This window comes from Globicephala melas, chromosome 11 (genome assembly GCF_963455315.2).
Source record: "Globicephala melas chromosome 11, mGloMel1.2, whole genome shotgun sequence".
NCBI classification, from domain to species: domain Eukaryota; kingdom Metazoa; phylum Chordata; class Mammalia; order Artiodactyla; family Delphinidae; genus Globicephala; species Globicephala melas.
In genome coordinates, this window is record NC_083324.2 from 101,834,829 (window position 1) to 101,854,863 (window position 20,035).

General features: G+C 59.1%; 1 protein-coding gene and 1 long non-coding RNA gene across 3 annotated transcripts in view; one reads left to right on the forward strand and one right to left on the reverse strand.

The window, feature by feature from the left end:
• Window positions 1–773: 773 nt before the first annotated feature.
• On the reverse strand, window positions 774–6,040 carry FOXF2 (forkhead box F2). Its single transcript, XM_030881560.3, has 2 exons — window positions 4,638–6,040; window positions 774–1,657 (listed from the first exon to the last, which is right to left on the reverse strand). The coding sequence occupies exons 1-2, from the start codon at window positions 5,794–5,796 to the stop codon at window positions 1,491–1,493; spliced, it is 1,326 nt and encodes a 441-aa protein (XP_030737420.1). The 5' UTR covers window positions 5,797–6,040; the 3' UTR covers window positions 774–1,490.
• Window positions 6,041–6,810: 770 nt separating this feature from the next.
• LOC115866233 (uncharacterized) overlaps window positions 6,811–20,035 on the forward strand; it is a 30,689-nt gene continuing 17,464 nt past the window's right edge. Inside the window, exon 1 of one of the 2 annotated variants that reach the window (XR_011377868.1) lies at window positions 6,811–6,836. This is a non-coding gene — a long non-coding RNA (uncharacterized lncRNA). The remainder of the gene's footprint in view (window positions 6,837–20,035) is intronic. The other variant, XR_011377867.1, reaches the window with a different exon arrangement.

The following is a 20,035-nucleotide window of genomic DNA, read 5'->3' on the forward strand; positions in this document are numbered from 1 at the left end:
CAGCGCTTCAGCAGCTCTGCCTGTAGCATCTGTGATTGGGAAGCCTCAGGAAACCAAGCGAGAAAGGAAAGGGCTCGGAGGAGGGAATCCCGAGGAAAAGCATCACTCCCTTGCGAGCGAGAGGAGGCAGCAGAGTGACTAACAGGGAGACAAGTGGGGGCCGCGGCCGCTGTGCCTGAACCGGAGGGCGGCAGACATCTTGTCCTGCTTCTGTCCCTGATGCTCGGGGACTGCCCGCACCCTCCACGGGCTTCCCCCTCTGGACGAGGGGATCTGACGGCCACCCAAGGAGCCGGGGCCCTTGCACTGGGCACCTACCCCTTGCTCGGAGCCCGGTCGGGCCGAGGGCAGCCCCGGGTGATGTTCTGCCCCGTCGCTGCACCCTGTGCTGGTGGCGAAAGGAAAGAGCAAAGGGCGGAACTCGCCGTGTGCACAAGAAAGGCAACAAAGGGGACACGACACTTGCTTTCCTCAAGTCTTTATCTTGCCGGGTTTCCTTTTAAGCTCCTTGCACCTTCTGTTGTTTTTTGTTTAGCCAGAAAGAGCGAGGGTGAAGGAAAGAAATAATAGAAAATGTTTCTTCTTCTCTTTCTCTCCTGAGAAGACCCACAATCAGAACCCCGCCTGTGCTGCTCAAGGCGCAGACCCCACACCACGTCAATTACATGACTTAGAAAAAAAAGCCCGCCCAGTGTAGAGTTGCACTGCCCGCTGGTGAGGAGACGTGGCGATCGGACCCGTGGGGGAAAGAGACACCCCAGCAACTATTTGTTATATACATTTTATTGAAAAAATTTTACATCAAAATAGTTTGGCAAACTGTAAAAGTATACGTAAGTGCAAATATATCCTCCTTTTAAAATACAAGCAAAGTGTGAGTATACACGAAGGTCATAAAAATATCTTTAAACTATGATGGTAGAAAACAACCTTGTAAAAAACGTTGTATTGTCACAATACTGAAGACCACGTTCTTAAACTAGACACGTTGTTGCTAAATACTTCCTTGATCATGTTCTTTGGCACCTGTATCCAAAGGTAGCGTTTGGTAAAACACAGCTCTCCCACTGAGCCAGGCAACAAGGTGAGGCTTTCTTGAAATCCTGTGCTCGGCACTGCCTTTCAGAAAAGCACACACATTTTCCATAGACAAAGAAACACACACACACAGCCCCTCTGCGTGTTTCAGACCCTGATTACTGAAGGCAAGGGAACCCCCAGAGTTCCATGCTTGTGTTTTCCGCATGGTGAGTCCTCACCATCTCGGCCGAGGAGCGCAGTTCTCCCTTCTCTGGGAGCCTGCACGAATTCGGGGCATTACCTTGGGGCTGTCCTTCTGCCAACGGCAGACAAACATCAGTGCAGGATGCCTGCCTGGCCTGGGGACTCTGGCTAAGTGAGCGATGTGCTACGTGCAGCCACGCTGCTCTGGGAGTCCACCTCAGCCTCGCCCCAGGGGCGACAGGGCCTGGCCCGGCCCCTCCCTCCGCTCACATGACACAGGGCTTAATGTCCTGGCAGACGCTCTGGTGGTGGTGGTGATGGTAGTAGGGGCCGCTGGCCGAGGGGTGGAAGGAGGAGACGCTGTTGAAGCTGAGGACGAAGTCCTTCCTGTCGCACACGGGCGTGGAGTGGTGCTGGTATCGGGGCAGCCCCACTGCAAAGAGGGAGGAAAGAAAACTTTTCAGAAACGTATCTTCCGCTGAGGACAGGGCACATAATGTTGGAAAACTTAATTCAACTTTTGCCTCCAAGGGGGTTGGCCTGTCTTTTTGTCTATTGCGGTAAAACTGGGAGAGGAAACCCAGCCCCAGAAGCTTCTCAGAGTTTCAAACTGAAGGCCACAGGACGACTCTGGAATCCCGGTTTGGGGTCTCCTTTGGTTTACACGGGGCCGCAGAGCACAGTCCCCGCGAGGCCAGGCTCTCTGTGCCCGGGTGTCTGTTACTCCCAGAGGCTGGGCGGGGCTCTAACAGCCCCTGGCCCCAGGCCCCGCGCCGGGTCCCTGCCCGCAGGGCTCCAGCCGGTGCTGCCGAGGCCCAGCCCCTGCCCCCGAAACACCACGGTCTCCCTCGCTTCTGGTTTCGAGCCCCCCTGCCTTATTTCCCAACCGACTAGCCGGCTCCGAGGAGCAGGCTCTGCACACCAGGGGGGTGACAGAAAACAATCCCACGGCCAGAGAAGGGCCGAGAACAAACGCGCGCATCTCTGCGGGTCGCGCCTCGAGGGAAGCGGGACCCCCGGAGCAGGGCCTGCCCTTGGGTGAGAGCCCGGCTGCGGCCCCTTTGCCGCGGGGGGAGCCTTTGGGAGAGCCGGGCCGGGCCGCAGCCTCTCCCCGGGCCTGAGCCAGGCCTCCGGGAGCCGACTTTTGCTTTTGCTTTCTCGGCGCCTCCGGCCCGGGGGCGCAGTTGGCTGGGCTTCCGGCTCGCTGGGCCCCGCGCTTCTCCCGGCCCGGGCCTCTCTCGGGGCTGGGTTGGGCTGGGCCCTTTTCCCCGAGGCCTTTCTAGTCCCGCGTGCGCGGCGGGGACCGCCCGCCCACGCGGGTGCAGGGCCGGGTTGTTCTGCGCCCGCGAAGACCTTACCCGGCGGCCCGCGGCGCCTCGCCCGGCCGCATCCAGCGCTCGCTGGGCCACCAGGCGGCCCCGCGATCAGCGCCCGGCAACACCGACTGTGGCCAAACGCGCGCCCCGACGTGAGCCGTCGCTGCCGCGCAGGTGCGCTTACCCCCGCGTTAAAGCACCTCGCGGTGGCGCTTCCCGCATCTCTAGCCGGCGGGCCCGGCGCTTTGATGGGACCGAAGGACCTAAGAGCCCAGCTCCTTCTTGAAAGGTTCTCAGGAGGCAGAGAGGCCGAGGGGCCTCCCCGAGCACGCGGGCCTGGGCCGCGCGGGCGTCGTGCTGGGAGCGCGCGCTCGGGGCACCTCCTCGGCCTCCCCGCTCCTCGAGGGGCCCTGGGCTCTCGGTCGGCCGCGGCCCGGCCAGGGAGACGCCAGCTAGCCCCGTGGGGAAGAGCGTTCGAGGGGGCGGGAGCCAGAGCGCGGCTGGGGGCTGGGGAGAAGCAGAGCGTCCCGGCCGGGCCATGGCCTCCTCGGGGCTCCCAGACTCGGTCCGTTGGGCGCGCGAGCTCCCGGGGGGCCGGCGAGGCAGTGTCGCTTCTCCTCTAGACAGAGTCGTGCTCCCGCGTCCCCGCGCTTCTGGGACCGTGCGTGCGCCCAGTGTGTGGCGTTGGGCGAGGGCGGCCTCACAGAACGGTCAGAAGGCTCTTTCTGCGCGATTCTGAACGTTGAGGGAAGTGTTTCACGGCAGCCGCGGAAGTTTCACGGACCCGCCTCGGAGTCCCGGTTGCGGCTGAGCAGGGCGGCGAGAGCGCGGAGCGGGGAGCCGGGAGGGGAGCGGATGGGCGGGAGAGCGCAGAGCGCGCCGCCAGGGCTCAGAGGTGATTGACAGCCCGTCCCAGGGGGATTAAAAAACAATAAGAGGGGAGGGTCGTCTGTGTTGCTTACTTGTTGAAATTCCCATAAAACTGAACAAGACTCCGCTCTCAGTGGGTTAAGTCAGGCTAAAATCCTCTCCGGTGTGGTCCTGCCCAGACTGTCTTTGTTTAGTTAACCTCTGAGACCCGCATTTAAAAGGCCTATTTGGGAAATTTCACCGTCCAGGGAACCAACATCTTTCGCCCATTTCTGGACTTCCTTTCTCCCTGACGCTCTGCCCCACACCGATACACGAACATGTAATGTAGGTGTCGTCGTCCTGCGAACCCTCTTCTAATCGGGGCGGGTGAGTGTCAGCTAGAGCCCCCGCTTGCCGGGCAGACCAGCCTGCCTACGAGGGGTTAATGTAAGGGTTTATCTCCACTGTCCCCATAAACCTGGCTAAATATTCAAATTCCCTCCTCCACCCCCATCTGTCCCCTCCCACCTTTCACCGCCTTGGGCGAGTCAATAAATTTTCATAATCGGCAACCAACACAATTTACACCATCAACACGACAAGGGGCGCCCAACGGGCAGGCGTTTCTCAGGGGAGCCTCGCTGCGGGCCCCAGGTCCTGCTGGCCTAGGCCGGACCCATGTGTCATCAACTTGGGTCCACCGTGGGGGGAGGCAGGAGACTCCTCCACCGCTTGGCGCCTCTCCTCCCTGGCAACACTTCCCTTTTGTGCAGGGTCCTGGAACCCCTCTGCTTTCCTGGCGTCCCTCCCTCCTTTCCCCTCCTCTCAACCCTCGCCCAGCGGAGCCCCTCCCCACGCACACGGCAGGTACCGAGCATCTCCCTTCTGGACATGTACTTTTGGGTGAAAACACAGCAAAACCAATTTGAAAAAACGGCACAAGAAAGCAGCCACAGTGCCTTGGCCAAGGCCTCCTAAGGCCACAGGCTTCCCCCTAAGCTAAGTCAGGCCTGAGATTGGAGCCCTGCAGTCCGTGAGGACACTCGGAGAGCCCGAGGACGCAGGCACTTCACTCCATCCTCCTCGGGGTGAAAATTCTGGAGGCCCGGCAGGGGCCAAGCCTGTCGGGAAGGCCCAGTGACCCCGACCCCACCCCCCATAGGGTACCAGCTTCCCCTGGGCCTCGGCCACTCAGAGCGGGGAGGCCTAGAGGCGACGGGCCGGCGGGCCAGGCCCCCGTGTTACCTGGGAGGTCCTCGCGGGCGTTCTGGTGCAGGTAGCTCTGCTCCAGCGAGTAGGTGGACATGCTGGTGTGCAGGCCGGCCGGGGCCGCGGGGGTGCCGCCCGGCGTCAGGGCGGGCGGCTGCTTGAGGTAAGGCGAGGCGCCGGGCGAGCTCCAGTGCGCCGCGGGGCTGGTGTAGGGCGAGTGGCACTCGATGGCGCTCGCCACGGCCGGGGACGAGGGCACGGGGCTGCTGCTGCTGTCCGGGCCGTAGTCCCCGCCGCCGCCGCCGCCGCCGCCGCCCCCGGCCGCGCCGACGCCCCCCGGCCCGGCGGGCACCGGGCAGCTGGCCATGTAGGTGGAGCCCGGGTTGGGCGACATGTGCGGGACGTGGTGGTGGTGGTGGTGATGCGGGTGCGCGTGGCCCGGGGCGCCGGCGCCCGCGTCGTAGCCCGCGGGCATCATGTCGAGGCCGCCGTAGCCGCCCTGCCCGTGGCAGCCGAGCGGCGCCGATGGGGGCGCCTGGAAGTCGAAGCCCTGCGGCAGCAGCGAGGCCCCGAAGCCCAGGCCGCTCACCACGCGGTGGTACATGGGCTTGAGCGCCTGGCACTTCCGCCTGAAGCCGCGCGGCCGGCGGCGGAACGAGCCCTCCTCGAACATGAACTCGCTGGCCGGGTCGATGGTCCAGTAGTGGCCCTTGCCCGGCCGCCCGAGGCCCTTGGGCAGCTTGATGAAGCACTCATTGAGCGAGAGGTTGTGGCGCACGGAGTTCTTCCAGCCCTGGTAGGCGCCGCGGAAGAAGGGGAAGCGCGCCTGCAGGAACTGGTAGATCTCGCTGAGCGTCAGGCGCTTGGCGGGCGAGCTCTGGATGGCCATGACGATGAGCGCGATGTACGAGTAGGGCGGCTTCTCGGGCCGCCGCAGCCCCGAGCTCGCCTTCTTGGCGCCCGCGCCGCTGCCGCCCGCGCCCCCGCCGCCGCCCGCGCTCTTGCAGGCGTTCGGGGCCGCGCCGGCCGCGCCGGAGGAGGAGGCGGACGACGACGAAGACGAGGCGGCCTCCAGGGCGGCGGCGGCCGCGGCGGCGGCGGGCGGCGGGCTCATCAGGGCGGCCTGGAGCGCGCCGGGGCCCGGGCTGCGGGCGCGGCGGAGCGGGGCCGGCGGCGGCCCGCCCTCGGAGGTCATCGGGGGCCCGGGAGCGGGGCCCGGCGGCGGGGGCGCGCCCGGGGCCGGGCGCGAAGGCGCGGGAGCGCGGTCGACCCAGAGGCCCGGTGGGCGCCCTAGCCCGCCGCCCGGGCTGCAGCCGCGGCCGCTCCGAGCCAGCGCTCCGCCGTCGCCTCCCTCAGCTCCGCCGGGGCTTCTGGCGGCGGCCGCGGGCCGGAGGCGACGCCCCGCGCATCCCTCCCCGGGCCTCGGGCCCGGCCTGCGCGGCGGCCTCCGGGCCGCGGAGCCGGAGCGGCCGGGCGCCGGGCGGCTGCGCGAGCGAGCGGGGACCGCGGCCGGGACCCCGGGGACGAGCCCGACGTCTCCCCTCAGGAGCGCGGCTCGCTCTGTCTCTCGGACTTCCTCCCTCCCGCGCCCTCCCCCGCCGCCCTCCTCCCCCCCCCCCCGCCCTGCCCCCTCCTCCGCCGCCGCCCCGGGGAGGGCGCGCTGGGCCGGCGCTCACTCCTCCCCCCCGGCCGGCCGCCCGCTCCCTCGCTTATCTCTCTCCTCGCTCTCCGGGGTCCCCCTCGTCCTTTTAATTCCTCTCTCGGATGCTCTCCGTCTCCCCCACCCACCCCCTTTCAAACCGCGGGATCGCAGGCCGACTCACATTGTGCGGGAAGACGCCCACCACGCCCCGCAAAACTCGGCCCCCTAGACTTTAGGAAATCGTCCTTCTCTTAGTCCCGGACAGCACCCCTGCCCCCCATCCCAAAGCCAGCCGGCCCTGGCGGAGCGGACCCACCCCTTCTCCTCCCCCCTTCCCCCTCCTCCTCTCCTCCCCTCCCCTCCCCTCCCCTCCCCTCCCCCTTCCCCTCCTCCCCCCTCCTCCCCCCTCCTCCCCCCTCCTTCTCCTCCCCCTCCTCCTCCCGGCCGGTCCTGGGCCGGCCGAGTGGTGCTGCCGCGGGTGCCGCCGCCAGACCTCCTTAGCCGCTGCCCCTGCGCCCGCACTGACACCGTCTGTCAGCTCATTTAGACATTGCCGCCTCCGCCACACGCCGGGGTGCCCGCGACGCCCAAAGGTAACGTGCCAACCCTCTCTCCTGTGACGGGCCTGCGGGCTCCCACCGCTGTTAGCAGAGGGCAGAGGCCAGGCTCCTTAAAGACTCTCCTTTTTAGAGACCCTGGAAACGTGGTCGAATGGGACTCCTGTTTGCATTTGTTTCCACTTCCTTTCCGTTTGCCATTTGATGTTTTGTACGAAATGCAGAAAGAAGGCCGCGCTGAGTGACAGGAGTGAGATAGCTGTATTTGTACTCAGTCCTGAAGGGGTGTGCAGCTGTCACGGGGTTTACACCCCCAGGCCCCGTGCCGCCCGCCCAAGCGTGCCTGCTATCTCGAGGCTGGCTTCCGTGGGACGACACCCCACCCAGTGTGCCTGGGTCCTCTCCATCTAAGTAAGAGTCAGGCTGGGAGAGAGGATGTGCCCTCGGAGGAATCACTCCCGGTGAGACCGGACAGTTAGTTATTGGATTACACGTGCAAGGAAACGTCGTCTGACCAGGGACGGGGCTGGAAGTGGGAGGAGAACAGGAGGCCTGGGAGCCTCCGGGGCCGCACGGGGCTGATGGGGGAGGCCCCCAGGGGAGGTGCTGCGGACCGCGGACCACAGGGGCGGCGGGGCCGGGCGCTCCTCTGCGACTGCTCAGAAAGGACCGGGGTGCAAGCGCGCGCGCTGGGCAGGCTGGGGAGTCGGGGCGGGGGCGGGGAGAAAGGGAGAGGGCGCCAGGTCTGGAGAGGGGGGCAGCCGGAGCCCCCGGGTGGAACAGGCCCGGGGCAGGCCCTGGGGCTGCACCCGCTCTGCGTGCCCAGGAGTGCTGGGGTTGCTTCTGGCCGGGTGTGCCGGTGGGGCAGGAGAGGGAGGGGTGCGAGGGGTGCGAGGGGGAGGCTGGGGGCTGGGTTGGGCTGGCCCCAGACAGTGACCTGAAGTTGAGTGGAAGCAGGCTTTTTCCATCAAACCCTGCCTGGATACCACACACAGATACCGAGTGTCAGTTTACTGCCCTGAGCCCGGCTCCTTTTCCCTAAGCTCCACAGTAATTAGACAAAGAAAACCTAAATTAGCTGAACAGGCGTCGACAGCTTCCTCCAGAGCACCCCTGGTACCTACATGGGAATGTGTCCCAAAATGGCTTGATTGTAGCTGCGAGTCAGCTAAGAAAACACGGCCCAAATGAACTCAGTTTACTGCTCATTTCCAATAGAAAAAAGAACCAAGCCGCCCTTTTCCGGATGGGATGTTTTGGTTGAGTTGGGGAAGGGGGTTTGCAGTTGTTTCCACTTCTAAGAATTCCTTTCTGAGTGACTGGGGAGCTTTTCTTTTTCTTTTTGATAGGGCCCCATTAATTTCATGGTATTTTTTTCTCTTACCCCTTTTGTCATTTTACAGGGAATAACTTAATTATAAGTGAAGTGGAAGTATTCAATAAAGAGAGTGTGTTCACTAAATCAATGCTTTAAATGTCTGAAAACTAATGAAATGCAATAGAAACTGGAGTGAGGAGAACAATATCTGAAAGGAGCTCCCCTGACACAGACTTGTGTGTGTGTGTGTGTGTGTGTGTGTGCGTGCAAGCAGTGGGAAGAGAACTGGTCCAGCTGAGAAGCAGAGGGACCAGGAAGGCAATCATCTCATTTGGAGATGGGGGTGGTGGGCACTGGATCTGGGGAAAACCCAGCAAGTGGACATACCGCTGGCACTGGACCCGCTCTGATTTTCTGCACCTGGGAATTCTAGGGCCTGGATCTCAGGCCCTAAAAGGTTTTAAGACCCAGAGCGTGAAGAGTAAAAAGCACTGACCCTAAAATCCAGGCAGGGCTGGTAATAACCTTACACACCAGTAACTCCCAGTCTGTTTGAGAATATGATGGAAGCTATGGAGCCATCCTCCAGAAAAAAAAAATTCTCAATTTGCCTGGGATTTTAGGGGGTCCACAGATACTCGTTAAAACCCAAAAACTGTATACATTTTTAGTTTCTACCAGTTTATCTGATTCAGTGATCAAGGGTTTTAAAAATCTCCCTTCCCATCCAAGTGACAGTGGTATCCATTTTACCTAAACCCTCTGAACTTGCAAGAAATGCCCACTTATAGTTTGGGCAGCCTTCCAGAAGGCCAGGCAGGTCCTGGACAGGCAGCAGGCTTTGGAGAGCAGGTCTGCAGACCTGGAGCCCCTCTCCACAGGGGTCTTAGTGCTGCCCTGTACTCCAGGACTGTCCGGAGGTCGGTGCCCTTCTTAGTTATCTGAGCAGGAAGGGGCCCTTCTTCAGACCACTTTCTCGGAGACCCCCCTTCTGCCTGTGGAAACCGTTCCCCGGCAGAGACCCCTCAAGTCTAGAAATTTGTTCTTGTAGATTTCACAGGCATAAGCCTTTACATTCATATCATGGGACCGCCACGTGGTCTCGGTACCTTCCCCTCTAGGGATAAGGAAACTGGGGCTCAGAAAGGTCAGACGGTTTGCCAACGCTCGCACGTGGGCAAGTGACAGAGCCGGCCTGCAGCTCAGGGCTGGGTTCTCCATCCGCTGCTGCTTCCACTATGGGGCAGCAAAACAAAGTCTCAGAAGTTTGTCTTAATTACTGATTTATACAGATCTCCTGGGTGGAATACACATGATAACCGATTATGTCAAACTCTCTGTCCCTGGCAGGAATACCTGAATTTCTGCGTGGGAGACGGTTGAGAAGGAAAAAACCTGTGCTTGTCTGTGAAATAGTTTTGCTCGGGAGGCTGCCCTGTCTCGGAGTTCTTCCTGATTGACTTTCACTGTCTTAAAAACAACAAAAGTCTTGACTTCTTTCTTATGGGAAGGAAAGGTATGGTTCCTTAAAATGACTGCAGATCTGGCCAGGCGCTCCTCAGTTAACCAGAAATACTGGGGGGTGCCCCTGTATTTCTCAGAAATACCCTGAGCTGACCCCTCGGGTAGACCGTCTCCATCTGGGCCGCGGATTCCTTTCTGCTGCAAACCCCAAGGTCCCGCCCCTGCTCCAGCGCAGGGGAATGTAAACTTCAGGAATCCTGGGTTTCTCAGATTTTGTCCTGTAATCGGCATTTTATTCTAGGAAATCTCTTCATTATTGCGGTTTACGTTTTATGTTCTTAGAGTGCTTCCCCTGCCGCGTGGGTTTTACACGAAATGGCTTAGACTAAACCAGCTACCCACCGGAGAGACCCACCCTGTTGGCGGGCACCTCTGGCCCCGCGGCCGCCCTTCCTTCCCCAGCCCAGCAGAACTCCGACGCAAAGCGTCCACCCTGTCCAGTCTGTGCTTTGGTACAAAGTTAACGTGTGTGTCGAGAGGCCTTTCCAGACAGCGGTGGGCACTGCATGCTGAGGCCTAGGGGGTGAGCCTGTGTGGGGAAGCGCCCCAGAGGCCAAGCTAGAGATGCTTATTTATAACAGAAAATGCGTCCGCGGACGCGAGGCCAGGAGGAGGCGCCAGGGCGGGCTTGGAGAGGGCACCTGGGCCACAGCGGTAACGGCGGGAATTTTACACCCTTGTGGACGTCTGCCTTCCTCGGTCCAGAGGCCCCAGACCTCCGGGTTTGAAAGCAGCCACCCAATTCCAAATGTTTATTTGGATAGATTCTTCCGCTCTCCAACGCCTGTGTTCCGGGCAGGGCTCTTTTTATAGCCACCTTCCTGAGAGATCCGCGGATGGGCCCCAGATCCCCTGCGCCTGGCGGTGGGCAGACTTGATCACCCTCTTGGCGGGATCGGCGGTGGAGAGGTGAAAAGGGGTCCAGCCTGCCAGAGCCCCTTCCCAGGAGGCCGCACCTCTTCCCACCTCTGCACTGCCCGGGATTCAAGGCCCAGCTTCCTACCGCGTTTTTGGGGGTGGTCCCGGGAGCCAGCCTGTCTGCCCGGTTCGGCTCTGCAGTGGACCGGCCTTGGGCCTCGCGGACAGCCTTCTGCGTTTATGTGGGGAAGGCCGGGGCTTGCGAGGAGGGTTTCCATGGCCGGGACGGCCACTCCTAACAGGCAGCTAACAGGGGCGAAGGAAAATTAGGGAAGCCTGTCCCACCCATTCCCAGTCTTGGGAGGAAAAAAAGCGGAACAAGTGTGGGAGGGGTGCCCCTCCGCAGGACCACCGTGAGGCGGCTTGGGTTGCTGGAAGGGAACCCCCGCTGATGACACAGAACCCGTGGAGCCAGGCTGTCTTAGGAGTGAGCCGGAAGGCACCCTGAGCTCGAAGTCCCTTCCCCGGCGCCCACCCTGCCGGGCCCCTGCTCTGCAGCCCCCCCTTGGGAGGCCCCGTGCCCCGCTTCTGCTTCCCAAGCTCGGGAAGAAGGTGGGTGGCACGCTGGGCAGGCCCGGCTGGCGGGAGCAGAAGGAAGGAGGGTGCCTGCCCAGGGCTGCGGAGGCATCGACCAAACGCTCGCGCTCGGAGGTCGCAAGGCCGCGCCTCGGACGCTCCCCGCCACGACGGAGAGGCCAGACCGGCCGGCTGCGGGTCCGCGGGCCTGGAGGCGCCCTGGGGGTCCCAAACCAGACGAGTGGGGCTTTCTTCTCGCGTCTGGCTCGCCTCCTCCCCTCCTGCCCTACCCCCTCCAATAAATAAATATTCCCCGGGGCAGCGAACCCCGCGGGGCCCGAGCCGCGGTGGATGAACTTCCTGGAGCATCAAAACTCCCCTCCTGTCTCCCCGCTGCGCTCAGGATATGGGGCGCGCTCGCTTCTCTTCAGAAAAGGAAACGTAGCTCTTCCAAAAATATAAATCAGCTCTGACGTCCAAATATTTCTTTTGTCCTCCAGCATCCTCTGCAGGGATAAATAAAACGTGCTCGGCGCCCAGAGCCCGACTCGGGACCTCGGGGCGCCCAGACGCCGCCTTGGAGGAGCTGCCTTTCGGGAGCCTTCCCTCCAACCCATCCCCCATTCCCCCCTGCCCCCCCCCCCCCCGCCCCGTGCCTGGTGGTCGGTCCTTTGCGGAGGCGGCCTGACCCTCTGTCGCCCGGGAAGCCCGCGGGAGGGGGAGGGAGTGCTCGCTGGGGCTGGGACTGAGGGGCCGGGAAAGCACCCGGGGCCGCGCCTAGACAGGCCCCAAGGCTGCCTCCCCAGGCCCACCTTGCTGTCGAGGTTCGCGTCTTCCCAGGGAGGGAGCGGCTGCAGGTTTCCCGTAGCAACCCCAGGGCAGTCTTCTCTTCCAGGCGGGCACAGAGGGCGCTGAGACGGACGTCTCTGAGGGCTGCAGCTCCACGGGAGGGAAGAGGCTGCGGCCTGGCTGAGGCTTGGTCCCAGGGGTTCCCAGCCCACCCAGCCTCCAATGGTCTGACCCGAGTCATCTTTACGCGTCCCCCCCATCTCCCTCCTCCAATTTGGGAAAGGTGGACGGACAGTTTTGGGTTGGGGTTCGAAAAGAAATCTCTACGGAGGGAAGGCACATGTAGCAGGGCACCTGAGGAGCTGGCGTAGAAGCCAGAGGAGTCAAAGCAGAGCATCCCAGGGGCCGCTTTTCACCCTGTGCCCTGACGTCCTGGTGTTGGGAGCCCACCAGCCTTTTTGCCGTCACCCCCCCCCCCCCCGTCCCCAATCACCCTGCAGCGCCCCCGCCGTGCAACCTGAAGGGCTTCGGTGGCGGCCGGTCCAGGCGAGGCGTCTCCACCTGCCCGGGACCCCCTCCCCGCCTCCCCCTTGGCCAGGAGGTTCTGGTCCAGGCCTAGGGCTCCAGGCTGCGTGGTGGGGGGCTGTTCTCCAGCCCCCCTCTCTCCAGGGGGGGTCTTTATTGATGAGCTGCCTTCAAACCCCCGCCCCAAACGCCCCAGAAGGGTTTAGACGATCCATCACCCGCCACTTCAAGAATGCTTCCTTCCTTTCAAACAATCCTCGCACACCAGACGGGCTGCGATGGGGAGGGGCGCGCACTTGAAAAGGGAACGCTGTATAATCAACGTCCCAGCCATCCCGCAACCTTTCGGAAACAGGGACTCAGGCCAAAAACCCCTCTAGATGATTTACGCGGCCTGATCGTCCCTCCCTCCACGTGGACTCTGCCCTGTGCCGGCAGCGCAAGGCCAGCGCACACCCGGCTCCAAGGCGCGTCCACCCGAGCGCATCTCTGTGGGTGGTTCGCATTTGAGGGGAAAGCGCTTTTCATCTCGGGGTTCACGGCAAACGGAGTCTCGGCCTGGCGGGCCACGGTGTCCTTGCTGGTGAGAGGGCTAAGCCGGGAAGGCCAGGCATGGTTTTCTGGAGCCGTCAATGAGTGTCACCCTCCAGCCGTCCAAGAAAGTCCCTGGTGTCTCGGTCCCGGGCTGGCCTCCCCTCCTCCTGGGCGCCCGCGTGGAAAGAGCGGGAGTTCCTCTTGCTTCCGCTGGGTGGCGCCAGGCCCTCGGGAATCGCGGTCCCCGCGGGTCCCTAACCCGCCTCGCGCGCCCGTCCCCGCAGCCCGGCCCCAGGCGGACTGAGTCCTGCAGATATACTCGCTCACCTCGGACTCGGTTGGCCACCTTAGGACACACCCTGCTTTCCCGACCCCTCCAGCCCTTAAAATAGAAGGAGGCCAGCCGCATGCCTGGGACCCCTCCACGGAAATGCGCCCTCCTTTGCAAACATGGGTCTTGCTGAAGAAAGTCTGGCTTCGGTTTGGCCCTTCTGGTTTCCCACAGCCAGCAAGGGGCCGGGGCGGCGTCTTTGTCTGCAGCCTGCCTGGAGCTCTGGGAGCCGAAGTCTAGCAGAAAACAGACGACAGACAGACGGCCGGGCACCCGGACAAGCCAGCCTCTTGGTTCGGGGAAGTGTTTTCCACTCTGGACCGCTGCGAAGAGGCTGCAAGACCATCTCTTGTCTTCTGGGTCTACAGTGACAGAAAGACAACTTTTTGCCTTTATTATTTCTCATTCCTTTTAACTAAGGAAAGCACCCTACACTTGTCCTGGCGGAGGAAGTCTGCAACATAGAAGGGAACTTTGGGGGTCCTTAGGGGCAGGCTGCATACCCAGGTGGGGTAACAGGCAGGGTAGTGGTGGGCTTGGGAGTGGAAAGGCCAGGGCTGCTGGATTTGGAACCAGAGACCAAGATGTCCCCTACTGGCCTTTCCTCTGCGACACCGACTCAAGAGCTGCACTTTATCTTTATAGGAGATAAGAAGGCATTCTCCATGTAGTCTGACTTTTATTTTAAAACTCCTAAAAATTAACGGTATTCAGGTATACCTTACATACAATAAAATGAAGAGGTTGAGTTTTTATTGTTCTTTCTGTATTTTTTCTTTGTACTAAAAGTTTCATAACGCACAGAAGTGGAGGGCTGTATACCCACCACCTGGATTTAACAGTTATCAAGATTTTGCCACACTTGCTTCATTTATCTCTTCTCTGTCTATTTTCATTTCTTGCTGAAATATTTCAGGGCAAATACAGATGTCGTGTTTTTAAAAGGCACCTTATTACTCCTCCCCACGCCCTCCGGCTCTGGCTCTCTCATACCTAAAATTATATTTTAGTGCCGACAAGCACAGTTCCTTAGGGAAGCTGGAACTAGGGCCGGGACATTGTTTCTGGATGTGTGTTTTATAAGCACAACTCTTTATCCTGCTGCCCACTCCCCCCAGGTGACTTCCAGCCCCAAGTTTCTTGGCTTTTCCCTGCCTGCTGGAGCTGCCAGGAGGTGACGGACGTTCCCTCCATCACTGGGGCTGGGTGTGTGCTTTGGAGCAAGCTGTGGCAGGGGCTCTCGTCTGTGCAGTCACCAGCGTCACTCCCACGCCGCATCCACACGTTCACCAGCTCCTACGTACAGAATTCATTTTATTGCAAGGTCACACGTGTCCTTGTGATGTATGTGTGTGTACGTTTATCCTTGTGGACCATACAGTACTTTCCAGTCATTTACCCAGACAGTGGCCAGCCTGCAAAGACTTTTTCATTTGGTTTGAAAGTGCCTGTGGAGGATTTTGAACTAGGCTGGGGTGTGAAGGGATCCGGGGGAGGGGGAGAGTGAACCAGGAAGCCCTGGTTGGCCCCTATCCCCAACGCCCAGTCGTTACCAGGACTCTGTACAAATATTTCATAAATATTTGTTAGTTGATTGGTCTGATTTTTCCTGCTCCCCCAAACCATACACGTTACCTTTGTTCTTAGCAACCCCCAATGTAGCCGGAGCAGCGATGTGATGTCATAGGTGGCCCTAGATTTTGTTTGACAATTGTACCTGCTCCAGGTGACCTTGGGTAAGTCTCTGAGTTTCAATTTCTTCCTTTCTTCCTTCCTTCCTTTCTTTCCTCCTTCCCTTTTCTTTCTTTCTTTCTTTCTTTCTTTCTTTCTTTCTTTCTTTCTTTCTTTCTTTCTTTCTTTCTTTCTCTTTCCTAAAATGGGAATAATAAAAATAATTTTAAAAGGGCCTCCTCCCACAGTGACTATAAAGATGAAATTTTGAAATATACACATTTCTACGGTTGTTTTTGGCCCCATCCGACAGAAGCGCTGTGCGAAGGTACTGTGTAAGCCTCGCGCGTCCTAGGGATCTTTCCTTCCCTGAGCGATCTCTTACATGCACGTTTGGTTGGGTCCTTAATAAGGAAAAGGTGGGTCTTTGTCTACCAGTTTAAGCCCGCCTCTGCGGGCTGGGGTCTCTGCTCTCCGGCGTGTTCCGGCTGTGACTGGGGTTCTGTATCTTCACCGCCGAGGGCGAATTCTCCCCGGGTGGGGGGATGTTTCCCGGGCACCAGATCACGCGGCTCCTGGAGGGATCCTACACTTTCGCAGCACCCGGGCCGGAGAGCGCCCTCGCAGCACGGTGGGTGGGTGCCTGGGGGCTGGCGCGGGGCACTGAGGAGACCGGGGCGCGGTTTGTGTGTGTGTGTGTGTGTGTGTGTCTGAGCTCCGGCAGAGGAGCTCACTCGATCGAGGAGGGTAGAGCGTCATTTGTCCCCAGGAAAGTGTGCCTCGCAGAAACGCAAAGCGCCCGAGTAATAACGCCAGGCGCGCGGCAGCCCGGGTGTGTGGGACCTGGACTCGCTCACCGGGGGTCGGCGGAACCTCAGACGGCTGACGTGCACTCCCTCGGGTTCGAGAGCCCACGGAGAAACGGAGAAGCGCGGAAAGAAAACTAACCAGCACGCTGCTGCACGGCGGCAAGGGTTCCTCGCCGGCCAGGGTCTACGGCAAACCGCCGCCCACGTTTGCTGTTTTACACGGAAATTTTCTCCATTCCGCCCCATTTCCCGTTTGCAAGAGGCGCAGGCTCTGGCCAGTCCTGTGGGAGGCGGCGAGGCGGGCGAAGAACCCTCTCCGTCCAGCCTAACCAAGCGCCCCGGCAGCGGGTGTGAGGGGTCTCTCGCCCCGGTTACGCCGCGCAACCCCGTTAGGCTCTCGCAGCTCTAACTCGGAATATGTAACCTGCAGTTTGAAAAATTAATTTTAAATGTATACTAAGGTCGCAAATGCTATTTTGCCCATTTAATTTTACGTATCTCCCCCCTCCGCATACAGCTTGCACTTACTAGTTATGCGGCCTTGTGCACTTCAGTTTCGTCAGTTCTAGAACTGGGATGGAATAACAGCTGCCCCACAGGGCTTCGGGGAGGGTTAAACGAGTTCAGACAGTCGAGTGCCTAGAAGAACAGCGCGCCGCACGCAGAGGGCGCGCAGCCGACCTCGGGCCTGGGATGCACGGCGCAGACCCGCTGACCTTGGCCCCGCGTGGCCGCGGGCCCCGCTGCTTTCCCATCGACCTCCCGTCGCGGCCCGCGGAGCCTAGGGACGATTGGGCCCCTGCGCCTGTCCCAGCACCGCCCCAACTCCGGCGCTTCGTTTTAGCTTTCGAGGTACCGACAGAATGAAGAGTTGGAAACGGAGCCAGGAGAAGAGGGACGCAGAGGCCCGCGCGCGACCCGCGGGCGCGAGGCCGGAGCCCGGAGCCCGGCGCGCGGAGCAGGTGCGGCGCGCCCAGCCCCACAATCGAACCGGGCCGCGGTCGCGTCGGGCTCGAGGGGCATCCCCTGTCCCCGCCTCGGCCGCTCAGGGCGGCCAGAGCTCTGGGCGGTGCGCCGCTGCGACCCCAGAGGGAAGGGAGCCTCCTCGGGTGGGAGCCGCACAGCATCGCGGGGCACGGAGGGCGACAAGTGTAGCAGCCCAGCCGGGGATGGTGAGCGGAGACAGCGTTTTCGTTTTCGCGCCTTTCAAGTGTCCCCGTCGGATGCTCGGCCGCGCCTTCTCCGTATCGGACCGTCTCCAGATACTGCCTGGAAAAGGCGGACAGGACAGGGCCGCTCTTTGGCTGTCGGCCTGTGCTCGGGACCAGCGTGGCCTCTCCGGGGGCGCAGCGGCCCGCAGGGCGGCCGGTCCGAGCGCAAAACCTCCGCCTGTCGGCGCTGAGGGTGGCCCGGACGTGGCTGCTCCACTGACCGAGCGGGAGAGGGGAGGGGAAGTGACCTCTTGAACCTCATCAAATGCAAATTCTGTAAGAATTTTTTTTAAGGGAAGAAAAGCGGAAGGACAGGGAAATGGAGAAACGCGGGGTCCACCTGTGGCTTGAATGGCCTTTTTAGAATCCCTGGCCCCTGGGGTGTGCAGGCTTCTCTGCGGTAGACCGACGGCTGGTAACGAACTTTGGGTTTTCCCTCTAGAGGGTGAAGCTCCCAGCTGACTTCTTCCAATATGCGTATTTTACATAGATAAACACCTTCGCAGCTTAATAGCCATTTAAATAAATCATGCAGGTAACTTACTCTTAAAACGATCTGGCACAAAATAGCTTTTCTTTCCCGGGGGTCGTTTTCTTCCTTCTTTTCATTACTGGCTTTCACAGCTAAAGTTTCGTCTCCAGGTTGGTGGCTTTGCGGTCTTTTCACACATCACTCTGCTGTCTGTTCTATTGTAAGGCTCACATGACTTTCCTCACCAACGCAGGCCCAGGATAGATTCAGAACTTTATTTTCCATTGGAGGGATGGTACATTTTTGGAAAAAGCAAATGCCCCTTTGGTTTTATCTAGTGAGTGAGAATGGGGTGGGGTGTCGGCAGCACGGCAGAAAGAGACCCAGCTGCGCACAGTTCTGGGCTTTGAAAGAGAGACCCACTGATGGGTCCGAGTCACTTATTCCATCCTCAAGTCTCTGGAGTTAAAATATGCTAAGAATCTGGAAAACAGTGAGTTGTTTCCATTTGTCAACTTTTCATTCAGCAAAAGAAGCTCTGAACGCCCACCGTCCCTCCACGGAAAGGAAACGCTGTCTGGGACGTGGAAATACAAACCAAACTCCAGAACCCAGGTCTTAGGACGAAATGGTTGTGGGCAGTTAAGCAGGCCCGCTGGGAAGACAGGATTTGGGGTGGAGGCTGGGCGTGACGGGGCCTCTGTGAGCCCATCTGAGTCGGAGGACAGAATGCACTGGGGGGTCTGGGCTAGTGTCGGGGAGGGATGTAGTGGAGGGGCAGGGCTGGCCGATCTCTGTGGAGAGCATTTCCAGGAGGCAGGGTCAAGCCTCACTGGTCCCGGTCAGCTGCTGGTCAGGTGGAGGGTGTGTGTTGGCATCCGGCAGAGGGAGTGGGCCCTGCTGAGCCCAGTGAGGACCGAATGTAGTCAACGTCTTTTCCTTTTGTGGTTTGAACCTGTGGAAAACGGCTGTGGCTGGAGGGCTCTTAGAAAAGGGCTGAGCCTGAAGACATTTCCATCTGTAAGTCAGTTACAAAAAAAAGCTTTGCTGTGCGTTTTATGGACGTAGGGATTTAATAGAAAGGAAAAAGAAAGGATGTAGGTGCATCTAGCAGGTAAGTATGACTGGGAAGTAAGTGGGTTTTTTTTTGGTGGGGGGCTTTTATTTTCCAACAGCAGCAAATATAAGTCTGTAGTAATGTGAAAATTATAGGTAATGTGGGGTACCTTGAATTCATTATAATATATTCCCGACCCCGTTCTAACGAGGAAATCGTTTCGAGGCCACAATTTGATTGATGTCTGGAGTTTGGGTGTCACTACGGTGGAAAGATCAGAGCTGGGCAATGTAGGTAACACCGCTTAGAAATATTTTTCCTGGCCTATGATATGTGCAGTTTTCTAGTTTTCGTTCACGTTTCTGATGAAGGGACATGGGGCACCTTACTTTCATATCTTGAGTTAAAAGTGGAATTTCAGTCGATATGTAATTTCTGTTACTTCTGATTATGAGAAGCTCATTTGAGTCATCTTCCTGTAAACTGCTTCCTAAAGCTTTAAATACTACTTAAAGGAAAGGTTTAAATTTTGAAAATTTACCTGATTTTAAAAGATTCTAAATTTCCCTTTTGCATTGTATTTCCTTGCTATTCACTTTGTCTTTTCTAGAGAAGGTGAACAACTTAGGTTAATGTCTATTAACCTCCCATTAATCCTTTAGAGCGGGAGAGAGGTAAACACGTCTTCGCCCTTTGAAACTAGGAAAATGGAGTCATTGGAAGATGAAAAGTAAACCCTGAGGTCAAACAGGTTGACACTTTCATTAATAATTGGGAGTTTCAAAAGACAGCAGTACATCGGAGAATGGGAGGAAAATGTGCTTTAAAACCTTTGTGTTATCTAGAGAATCGTCTAGATTTGTCTCTCTGTGCGCCAGGCATCTTGTTCCCCCTTCTACCTACTAGTGACAGCATCTCCATATCCCTGAGGCATCCTGCTTCTTCCACTTGGTGCTGGCCCGGGGCAGCCCCACAGCTGGGACCCCCAGGCCCAGGCCTGTCTGTATCACTTGTCCCCTGTGCTTGGGCCCATGCAGGCATGGGGTCAGCCTCAGGCACCTGGAGCCCTTCCCTGGGATGCTTAGTGAAAATGATAAATAAGAGTGCCTGCTTGGAACCCCTGTGACCATCTCGTGACTTCCCTGGCTCTGTGTCAGAAGCGCACTCACGATAGAAGAGGATGACCCCAGAGGAGAGCAGAGGAGGGGGTGGGGCCGGCCAGGCCCTAGAGCTCTCATTTCATTCCTCGGTTCCAAAATCATTTTTGAGTGATGCTCTGTGCAAGGCACTTTCGTAGGTGCTGGGGAAACATTCAGGGGAGGACAGTCAAGGTCTCTGCTTTCAAAGCTTAAGTTCGGGGAGACAGACAACCAACAAATGTACCAAACAACCTTTCAGATAGAGAAAAGTGTTTGAAGACAGACCGCAAGCAAATTAATATAAGGGAACATTTCTGGTGGTAATGAAGGAGAGGAGAAATGATTTTCCCTCTACCTTCCTAGGTTCTGTGGCTGAAACCCCCCTGCGATAAAAGACAACACGGGAAAAACAAGCACAAGT

Coding starts and splice junctions, on each gene's coding strand:
- FOXF2 (XM_030881560.3), bottom strand. CDS start 5,796: ATGACCTCCGAGGGCGGGCCGCCGCCGGCCCCGCTCCGCCGCGCCCGC. Junction 1,658..4,637: donor CGCCCGCGAGGACCTCCCAG/GTAACACGGGGG, acceptor CCCTCTTTGCAG/TGGGGCTGCCCCGATACCAG.